This window comes from Musa acuminata, chromosome BXJ3-7 (genome assembly GCF_036884655.1).
Source record: "Musa acuminata AAA Group cultivar baxijiao chromosome BXJ3-7, Cavendish_Baxijiao_AAA, whole genome shotgun sequence".
Lineage (NCBI taxonomy): Eukaryota > Viridiplantae > Streptophyta > Magnoliopsida > Zingiberales > Musaceae > Musa > Musa acuminata.
In genome coordinates, this window is record NC_088355.1 from 4,017,523 (window position 1) to 4,029,382 (window position 11,860).

At 37.1% G+C, this 11,860-nt stretch overlaps 1 protein-coding gene and 1 pseudogene across 1 annotated transcript; both read right to left on the reverse strand.

The window, feature by feature from the left end:
* Positions 1-155: 155 nt before the first annotated feature.
* Positions 156-5,998, reverse strand: LOC135642325 (uncharacterized). Its single transcript, XM_065158378.1, has 6 exons — positions 5,801-5,998; positions 5,640-5,696; positions 3,936-4,089; positions 757-854; positions 603-668; positions 156-455 (listed from the first exon to the last, which is right to left on the reverse strand). The coding sequence occupies exons 1-6, from the start codon at positions 5,921-5,923 to the stop codon at positions 417-419; spliced, it is 537 nt and encodes a 178-aa protein (XP_065014450.1). The 5' UTR covers positions 5,924-5,998; the 3' UTR covers positions 156-416.
* Positions 5,999-7,380: 1,382 nt separating this feature from the next.
* Positions 7,381-11,842, reverse strand: LOC135642173 (small ribosomal subunit protein uS17-like; annotated as a pseudogene).
* Positions 11,843-11,860: the final 18 nt, after the last annotated feature.

Here is an 11,860-nt window from a genome sequence, read left to right on the forward strand (position 1 = left end):
AGACGTTCTCTTTCTTGATAGTAATGAATGCAAATGATGTCAGGACCAACATCATGCAGAGACAACCACATCCCAATGGACTCCATGTCTACTTCATGCATCTGTCAATTGTGTATAAATCACAGCTGGTGTAAATGGAGGAGGACAACTCTACATAATAAAAGATGATTAACAATAAAAGCTCATAGTAAAATAGAAATCTTAATTTAATGTTTTAAAAGGAGAGAGAACTTGTGAGGCACATCCAAAAACATAGGGCTATGCATATAGGGTCACATGTAAACATGTAATATAGTGCATCCAAAAACCCAAATCGATTGTGCTGATGCTTGTTTCACTGTCAGAAAACATTTGGTGCCAGCATTTGCATCCCACGCAGGAATTGATTCCTAAACTATGAACTGGGCAAAAAAGCATCAGTGGAATGGAAGGCCCCCACCAGAATATTCCACTTCCTGAACCAATAGTAGCAATTCAATAGCATCAGCTAGAAGAAGAAAAGGATTTCTGTTTCAAGCATGCCCAGAATACTTTTAAGGACCACATGAACAAATGACAAAGTGGAAACACATGAAAAATGATCCAGAATCAGGAATTCATACCGGTGCAGGAGGTAAAGAAGAAACCCAGTCTGATGCATGCGATGGGAGAAGACCCAATGTGTTCAGCTGTCAAACCACAAGAAAATGAATCATACACAGCAATTTTATAAGATTTTCTACAATATTATGCACAATTATATTCAGCAAGTTTTACCTTCCAGACACCCAAGGCCAGTGCAGCCAAGTTAAGGGCAATAAAGAGCAATTTGGGTGCAAGAATATCGACCTTTGAATCCTTGTAAGGTTCAAAGACTGAAAGAAAAACAGAATTAGTATTTCAAAACACAAAGAAACTTGAAAATCTTAACTGGAAGAAATTAAGGTAAAACCATATTGACAAACAAAATAACACGACATAATATGAAAAGTACATGCACAGCTAAGCACAAACACAAAAATAACATAATATCATAAAAGGACATGCAAATCCAATTTGCAAAGAAAAAGGATATCACACAAATTTATGATATTTTCAAAAAAAAAAACCCTAAACTAAAAAAATTAAGAGAAAAATAAATCAAAATGTTCTTGCATCAAGGGGCAGAAAACCAATTGTTATACCCGGATTGAGATTGATCGCTATAACTTAAAATCAGCTATGGCTTAAAATCAATTGAGATTGATCACTACTGAGAAATCAATTGTTATACCCGGATTTTTGCATAAGGCTATATTGGGGATTTCTTAATTAAATCTAGGTTAAAATTAATTAAGGGCATTTTGGTAATTTAACTTAGAGATGGTATCTCTCCTAATTAGGTTAAGAATATATCTTGCTTAAAAGTGGAGGTATATATTTAAAGAAATTTCTAATTGAATTACGAGTACAAGTTAAGTTAATTAGATTATGATTCCTAATTAGATCGAGGTTAGGGTTTCTTGGAGAGGTAGGACATTCATCCTATAAATATACCATGACCTTTCCTCCTCTCAAGTCGCCATGGGAGTGAGGCCGATGACGAAGAAGATGCCGACGGCGAGAGAGAGGAGCGGATGGTGGGCATCGCCTTTGCTTGTAGAGATCTCCTCTTATACTAGTTTATACTCCTATTTTGCTTAACCTCTTATCTTTATGTCAATCTGTATTATTCTATTGATTTATCTTTCCTGATTTGTGAACTTGTAATCAAAACAAGATTTGTGGAAGATCTTTTCCTATGATTTGAAAAGAGAAATTGAGAAGGTTGTATTTCAGATTATATACGTTGTGGACCCGCTCACAAAATTCTGGCTTGCACCATGCTGAACATGTTTGGGAAACCAGCCTAACACATGACCTCACACTCGATCGAATCGGCCTAAACCATGTGGACTGACACAGCAACCAACCCAGGACCTGTAGGTTAGTAGGTTGTAACCCAAGTCAATATATCAATCATGTTGGACCAGATCTTTAGTGCAGGAGTCGATCAAAAGTTGCAGATCCAAGTCACTAATTTACTCCCTGTTAGCTGTTGATCTGCTCCCTCTAGATGGTACAGTTTGCATCTAAGCCAACCATTAGGTTCTTTGTTGTCCACATGACAATAAAGAGGCATAAAATTAATTGAAGCATTGTATTATATTCCCATCCTTAGTCCCACGCTATCTTCACATAATATTTTACTCCTAACAGATCTCCCACAAAGAGATAGACTTCAATAATTCATGCTGAAGGCAAAGCTTCTTATCCTTCACTAAAAAAATCCATATAATACAGGTTATTTCGTAGAAGAAAGTAGGGTTTCCAAGAATGAACTTGAAACCCCTAGCTATACAAGATTTATAATTAGTTCTAAAAGCAAATACTAGTCTCTAACTATAGCCATACTGGATTTGGGGTTTGTTATTTATAAGATGATGCTCACCCCATAGAAAGTTGTCTCTTCCGATTGGGGTATAGTACATAACAAAATAAAATTAGTAATAGAACTCTATAAGGACCAACACGAGATTAGTAGGACAGATATCCAAGCTGAACATCAATGAGTGAGTGGAACACAAAAATTATCATCACGACTAGACAATCCAGTCTGATCCCAACTAGAACAGAGGACTTAAAGGACAAGATTAGTCATTCTATCTCTCTTCAAACACCTTTCTCATTTCTTCCCCTTTTTCCTTGACATTATGTGCTAATTTGAGCCACCCCACTTCCATCAAACAAATCTGAAAAGTGACAACTATAGAGTTTATCCTAACTTGTATTTCATCAATTAAACCAATGTCATTAGCAAACAACATCTATTAATATATATTAATACTTTCCATGCATTAAGATTTCATAGTAACTCGAAGTTTAACACACTGTTCATCATGTACCCTTATTACCAAAATAATTACTTTATTCTAAAAATATCCATTTCCCATTATAAACCGTAATCAGATATAGTTGATTCTAGTTTGAGAGTGAGCTAATAGGTTTCACAAGTTATATGTGATTGTACTGTTGAGCAATAGATTATGGACTGCAACTATTTTCAGAATTTCATGGCTAATTCCTACTATCCTGCAGCTTTTATAGGACTTGCCTGCCAGATCCATATGGTTCATTCTAAGAATAACTACCATGACAAAGATCCATTCTCTTCCAAATATAGACACTCTCTTGATAGTAGTAAATACTAACTTAACCCATTTAAATGGCTATAGTAAGAGGCCAAAATATACATAAAATGGCAAGCTAGTGTTGCCACAAAATAGTAACTGTAACAAAAGAATATAGATTAAAGATAAAAATTTAAACTAACAATTTTAATAGATTTTTTCTCATTTAAGAAGAGTTAAATTGAATGCAGCTTAATTATATAATAGGATCGACTACTAGATGGAAAAACAACTGGGAGTGGCTAATAAAGTTTCACATACTAATTAGGATTATTTGACCATCTTCTGCCAAAAAAGAAAACTTATCTTTTCCCTCTGATAGAAAGATAAAATGAAAAATGAAAAAACACTGGCCTTGGAGAAGCCAAATGTGCAGTGTGCCTATCTGTTAAATTTCATATAAAGTTAATTGCAAATGAAGAATAAGTATTATTTCATCATAATTGTTTGTCACCTATTATATAGCATATAGCAATAATATTATAAGGTATGGAATCTTGCTAAGTTATACAGATGGAAAGTATCTATACATCTTTGGTGTTCCATGAAGTAAATAGAATGCAAAAAAACTTGCCTACATATAGTACTAGGTTTTTCATTCCTAAGTTACTGTTCTGTCCACTATCTTCACCTCCTCCAATGAGGCCAAGACTAAGGTACATGTATATGAGTCAAATCAAAGACATATGTAAACATTCTGTCTTATGTGAGCATAACCAATTAATAACAAGATCAAACAATTAATACCTTTTCCAACTCCTTGAAGAGCACTTATTGGTTGCCAAAGGGCTGAGAATGTGATGCCAATACTGAACAAATGCACTGTGCTTCCAGCCATCCACATCATAAAACCCATCATTAACAAGTTCTTAAAGGGGGCCTGAGCCACTTCCCAAGCTTTCTTCATGCAGGAAGAGGTGGAAGAAAGGAGGGGATGAAACAGATTACATAGAAGAAATTAGAAAAATGATGGCAGCAAACACAAATGGGCAACAAGATACTAGTGAAAGCAAAATAGACATGAAACAGACACTGGCAAAGGCAAATGGAAACACGATACTAGTAGAAGGAAAATAAACATACAGAAACTAATCATATAAATGACCTGAATCAGCAAAAACATCCTAGACATCTATCAAATGAGATACTTAGCTGACACAACATTGATTAAGCTGGCTGATAAGTTTAAAAGGAATGGACAATTCCTGTTATCAAAGTAATGCCAAACTAACAAATAATGGCAAATTGCTTTAGATATCACAATGAGCATGAGACAACGAGCTACAACTGGAAACAGGATTGAAGTAATTGTAAGGTCACTTCAAAAAGTGCAACATATAAGCCATGAACACGTTACTTTAGTGCAACCAGATCAGCTCAAAATTTCGTCTAGGAATCGAATAAACTAAAAACGGACAAAACAAGAAGGCCAGCAACCACAATGTTATAAAGCTACCAGTAGTCAAAATGAAACTGTGGCGGATGTATCTATTTAGACCCATTTCTGTATCATGTTAAGGCCAAAATCAGTTACACAAATTGTTATCCACCACAAATCCATATTCACGTCTAAAACTTGCAATCAGAAATGTTCAATAAATGAGTATGAATATGGTATCAGTTCTTTAGACCACATATCAGAATAAAAAATTGCATTTCAGAAAAAGGAAAGCATATATTGTACAGTGTCAAAGTCACCTACATTAACCTAAAGAAATGTGTAATTCAATTGATTTTTTGGCGCAATATATTATCTTTTCTTCATTTCAAACTCTTCTTCACAGTTGCTTTAAAGTCTTCTCGCCTTCTTGCCCAAATTTGTCAAAGACTGGTTTAATATAGTGCCTTAATCATTTGCCCATGAAATATACGATTCTGTCAAAATTCACATCTTGAACCACCTAAATCCTAGTCGAATTTGTATCCTCCCATTTCATATTCTTTCAAATATTGGCAAAAGTTCTTGTATCTGAATTTGAATTCCACTGAGTAAAAGTGGATATGTATAATAACTTCCCAACATCCAATCCATTTTCACCCTTGGTATCACCATAATAGGGGATCACACCAAATTCTCAATTGAACCTTGACAACTTAGTAGGGCACTTGTTCTTATCAATCTAGTGAGACTTGCTACTGAGACTAGTACAAAAAAGATATTTTCATCAGTTGAGTTTTCCAATTGAATTTCCAAAAGGTTCACAAAATAACGTAAAAACCATACCATCAGATCTCCATCACTGATCCTTGTTATTTCATAATAAAGCAAATATCATAATCATAAGCCCAGACTTGATTAGCAAATTCCAAAGACAATTTTCATCTAAATCTAGAAGGGGAAATCGGCAACCGGACTTGGAAAGGGGAAGAAATCTAAACCTATATCTCGATCGACTTGGGAGGTCTCTAAAATCAAGTACATGAAGAATCAAAACCCTAACGCATCAGTACCTGCGACTTCCAGGCCGATTCGGCGTCCTTCTTCTGTCGACTGGCATTTGCGTCGTCCTGAAGTAAGAATCCAAGATCCCAAAAAGATAAATAAATCAGAACAGATCCTCGGAACGGTGCGAAAAGATCAAGAAGCGGGAGACGAATAGCGAGGGGAGTACGGGATCAGAGGCAGATCGGTTGAAACCGATAGGATCTGGAACGTCAGACGTCGATGAAGAGTAAGAAGAATTCTCGGCGAATTCCACCGCCCATCGCCTCGCCAACCCCTTCCCCTTCTCCATGCCTTCGACCGCTCTACGCCGAGAGATGGGAGATCCCCCGTCTCCCTCACTATTTGGTTACCGAGCCGACCCGAGAAAAAGGCCCTTGCTTTGAGACATGCGAGGAATCATAGGCCCAGATCTTTCGAATCAGACGGCAGACGGTGGAGGAGGTCGCAGGTCGCAGATCCAACGGCTTGGTGGACGTCCGAGGAAAACGAGACCCTTTTAGCATTACCGTCCATAAATTTGTATAATTTATATTAAAATCTTTATTATTATAAAAATTAAAATATTTAACTTTATTTACTCTAATACCATGGATTTTATCGATGAAAGTATTAAAATAATAAATAAAAAAATAATTTCAACATCCTAGTTATGCTTTCGATGATGACATACGATGGCATCGTTAGGATCGTAGATAGTTGTTGTAGATAAAGAGGAAGAGTGATAATGAAATGTGAGACAAAAAGAGAAAAGAAAGACAAAAATATCGACGCTCGACAACTACATCAACGTCGACATAGATACAAAGCGATAAAAAGTCGCTCAATAATTACGTCAACGTCAACGCATATGCAAAATAGCTCTCACTTTTTGACGTTATTCTCCCTCCTCATCCATAACAATCACTCGCAACCTCAGCGGTACCATCGTTTACGACCACCGACATTATCCACAATCATAAAAAACGTAACTAAGATGTTGAAATTATCTTTTTGCCTATCATTTTCATGCTTTCGTTGATAAAATTGATGACGTTAAGGTAAACTGAGTTAGATGTTTTACTTTCGTAACTATAGAAATTTCAATGTAATTTTTTTAAATTTAAGGATCAGAATGCTAAAAAGATATAATTATAAGAGGTAATATGTAATTAGCCCATACTCAAATCCTAATGATGCTAATAAGGGCCTAGCACAAATCTTAATGCATAACGAACACGAAAGAGGTCATAAATCCAACGATTTCGTGGACACCCGAGGAAAACAAGAAACGCTCGAAAGAGGTCACATAGATCCAACGACTTCATGGACACTCGAGGGAAACAAGGCATGCCCGAATCCTGATGTGCTAATCAAGGGCCCAGCACAGATCTCGATGCATAACGAATTTGGATCCATACCCACATCGGCTTTCTTCTTAAATCTTTAAGGAGTTGTTGAGGTTATTTTCTTGTTATTGTCTTTCCTCGTATTAAAGAGGAAAGAATCGAATCAGGTTGAGTGACGAAATGCCAAGCTCTTCTTTTGGTTAAATTAACCTTAGAAGTATAGATTCTATATCAATTTAATTAATGTCAAAGCGACGAAATCGAAAATCAAATTCAGAACACAAAATCTTTACCAGCCTGAAACCTTAAAATAAATCAATATTGCCCGACCAATAAATGGTGCCTCAAAAACAGTTTATAAACAAGCTTGGCACAACGTTACACTGCCGACTTATAGCTTAACAAAATTCAAATCCTTCAATGGAGGAATAAGAAATCATCTTGGAAATCAATTTTGTGAGGATACAGAGTACAACCCTTTTACCAGTCTCTTTACCATCTCAACAGCGTCCCATTAAACTCTCATGCTGTGTTTATCCAACACAGGTCTTACACAAACTGCGAAAAAAAGGGAAAAAAAATTATGGGCATCTTTAGCAAGACTCAAAACTGCTGAGAAGGCCTTCTGCCCACCTCCACTCGTAGATCGAGCTGAGATGACTTTTAGTACATTGAACCGAACAGTCTTCGCCAGCAGCCTGACAAAACCCGATGTAACAAAGCAGGGGGATGTGTGCAGGAATATTTGAGTGCCTCTTCTCATACCTATGACAAGAATATAACATCTTCAATCCCTTCAACTAAGCAATTAGAAATTATGGCATCGTGGTCCATGCTTGCCTTTGGTATTTCTTTCACATAGTGAAGGTAGTTACAGCGCACAATAATTGTTCTGTTCATCTTAGAACTGTGACATGTGCCTGCTAAGATATGGCCCGAATTGAAACATTTCCAGTGAATGGGCACTTCATATCAATGTAGGTCCCTGCCCAAAAAGAAAAGATAAACACTTATGTTTATGTGGTCAATGTAGATCATCTGCATTCATCAGAAGCAAGTATAAGTTCCAACAACTTTAAGTTGAAAAAGGAAAGGTCAAAAAAAAAAAACATGTAACTTCAGATCCAACAAATCCCCAAACAGTAGCTCGGGTTAGAGACAAATTATGTTAGGTAGCATAACAAGGAGAGCTGAACAGAAATTACACAAATACTGAGTTGTCAAGAGTAGAATCTGATTCTACTTTTCCTCTTGCTAACATGATAATATGATTGATAAATCTTACACATGTTCTTCATAGTGATTTAAAAAGGTACTCGGGCCTCACCTCTCCTCGCCCGAGTGCCTCGTTTAATGGCCAGGCGGTTCGCTTCAAAAAGGCATCGTTTGAGCGCTCACCCAAGCCTAGGCGCCGAGCACTTCGGGCGAGCGCCCAATTTAAACAAGACGACCGAACTAGATTTTTAAGTCTGGTCGATCGCATTTGCATTAGTTGGTTCGGTTCAACCAACTAACGCACGCATATCATCCTCCCCCTCGTAGTGACTTCCCTAACCCTACGCGTGATTCCGCTGCCGAAAATTCTGTTGCCTCTCTCTACCGCTGTTGCCTCTCTCTGCTGTCGTTGCCACTGCCACTATCACTACTCTTAATCAACAGTTTGGTCTCCTCCTCAGTTCTCACATCGATCTCTACTCTTCTCACATCGACTCAATATACTATTAATAGTATATTAATAGTATATTACTAATATACTATTAATAACATTTTTTTATTAGATTAATGATATATTATTTTGATTTTAATACTGCTAATTTTTATTTATTTAAAATTATTGTTAGGGTTTCAAGATAAATGACAAGTGTACAAAGTAACTCAATAGATTTTTTAATTATATCAAAAAAGAATCCTGCATGGAAGCATAATTATCTAAAAGATCCTAAAGATCCTAATGCAGTTATTTGCATCTTTTATGATAAGATAAGACTACCAGAGATGGTATTTCTCATGCAAAACAACTAGTAGGAAATATAAAGAATGCAGTAACCTGCAAGAAGTATCCACTTGAGGTTAAAAAAAAAGTTGTTGGCTTATATGAATCAAAAGAAGATGCAAAAGAATGCATCTTATGAGAATTTACCAGACGATAATATTGAACATACAGTGATGATGAAGAAGATTATTCTATGTGTCAACTCAAGTGAAAAAAAAGTACACAGACAGAAAAGGAAAAGAAATTATAGTTACTAAGAAAGATAAAAAGGGACCGATGGATCTATATATGTTTTAAGAATCACAAAAGCAACAAGGGCAAGCAAGAGGCTCAAAATTAAAACAAACAAATATAAGTGATGCTTGTGATAAAAAAATAAAAGGAAGAACAATTCAGCACATTGCTTGCTTCTTCTATCAAGCTGGTCTTCTCCTTGATACAACTCGTTTAAACAGTTTTAAGAAGATGATTGAAGCTATTAGAAGATAGAGTATGAGATTAAAACCTCCAAGTTATTATGAGATGCAAGTTTCATTGTTGAAATAAGAGTTGGAATATACAAATGACTTACTAAAGAGCCATAAAAGATCATGGGAAACACATGGTTAATCTATTATTTTAGATTCTTGGACCTATAGGAGACGTAGGAATATAAATAATTTTATGGTTAACCATTCTTTAAGGATCATATTTGTGAAGTCAATAGATACTTCATGTTTTGTGAAATCTAAAGATAAAATATATTATTTACTTGACAAGTTCGTGGAAGAAATTGGTAAACAAAATATCATTCAAGTCATAACCGACGATGGAAGCAACTATGTATTAGCTAGTAAGATTCATCTTTTGAATTTATTATGAGATTAAAAAAAAAAAAAGAACAATTCAGCACATTGCTTGCTTCTTCTATCAAGCTGATCTTCTCCTTGATACAACTCGTTTAAACAGTTTTAAGAAGATGATTGAAGCTATTAAAAGATAGAGGAAGCGACAAATGACAATAGAGGAAGCTTCAAATGATAACAGCGGCGTCAGAGGAAGCTACGGACGACAATAACAAGAACGAAGAAAGCTTCGGATGGTAACAATGGCGACAACGAAAGCTGTGGATGGTGACATCATGGGCGGAGGAAGCTTCAGATGTATCCGTTAATGGCAGAGGAAGCTACAGTCCGCTCCTTCGATGATGGAAGGACCTGCACACGGAAGCAGCGACGACAAAGGGAACTACATACGAAAGCTAGACCTTTGAACCCATCCGTTGATGGTAGAGAAAGAGTCAATATTATGCATCAATGAGTGAAGCAACGACAGAGGAAGCAACGACGACGAAGGTCGCAGTTAGGCATGAAGTAGGGTTTATGGCTTGGGGTTGCAGGGGGGGCAGGGTTTGCATGCGTAGGTTTAATAACATTATATAGTTTAGTTGGTTCAATTAAACCACCTAAGCTACTGTTCAATTGAACGCTTCGTTTCACTCAGACGCTCACCCAAGGTGCCCGACGCCTGCGTTCAGGCGAGCGCCCAGGCGGTGTGCTTCAGCGAAGGCTTGAGGCACTCAAGCCTCACCTCGCCTCACCCGAGTGCACGAGCGCCTATTGAAACCCCTATCCTAATGACAACCAAATATCAGTCGCCAGATCCGCCAATAACGACAATAACTTCATTGCTTATAAATTTAGCTGCAATAACTGTAAGCATTTTCCATTACTTCATTTCACTTCAAATAGCAAAAATTTGGCTAATTTACTTTGCAAGCATGAATATTCTAGCATGTAATGGAACAAAATCATGAATTCGCTTCAAATAAAAAGAAAAAAAACAACAGATAACCAAGGGTACATTCAAGACCATGTAAGGATGGCCAACTAAAATGAATCCAGGAAGGAAAAAGAAGAATGAACAAACTGCAAGACTCAAATCTAACATCCAAGAAACAGTTACGAGGCCAGACCTTCGATGGCCTCTCTGGGAGTCTTGAAGCCAAGACCAATACTCTTCCAGAATCTATTGCCACCTTTTCCAGGTTTCTTGTAGCTGCAAATTACCAACATTCTTAAATTAAATCCTTCTGCATAGAGTTCTTCCCATATAAGAATTAATAAAAGATTGTCCTTGTGCTCACCACAGAAATACCTTCGGCTGCTTCAAGAATGCCTTTTCTGTCTGATTAAAGAGCATACAAACAAAATAATCAGAGCACACATTCTTAATTAAATAGGCATGAATAGTTCCTACGTTCCTAAGATGAAATGCCCTAATAAATCCTATACACACGTAATACACGTAAGAAATTACACCAAAAGTAGCCAACAGACTTACAGGCAAACTATGCCCTAAAATATATAGATCGCCTGCAGGTATTGAATTGCTTAGATAGCTCGTAACATAAATGCATATGCACATGCGTTTTAAGGAAGAAAGCAGCGCAACAAATGGGCAACACCGACATCACGCATGATCAAGGCATTGGTCGACAGGATTCAAGGCAACGCGGCGTAAAGCATAACAATTAGGTAAACATGGTTCAATCAAACAGTGTCCCAATTGATCGCGTTCAAGAACAAGAAGTCTTCCAGACAACAAATAATACTCCTACAGACCCCTCAGTTGCCTCACTCAGATATTTGCAGGCATTTCAATACGAACAGCAGAAAAAATCAGAATGTATTCCTCCGATCAACAGCGGGATCTTGCAAGGCGCTAACGATTCCAACAACGCTTAAACCCCTAAACGGGGCATCAAATCGAGTCCACGACAAAAAGAAAAGGCAGCAGAGGAAAACGTTGTCTAACCTGTTCAGCCATGATCGATCGAGGAGCAAGATGAGACGAGCAATCCGCGGCGGAGAGAGGGCAAATGTGGAGCTCCTCGGTGGCCAATCCAAAACCCGAGCGCTCGTGAAGG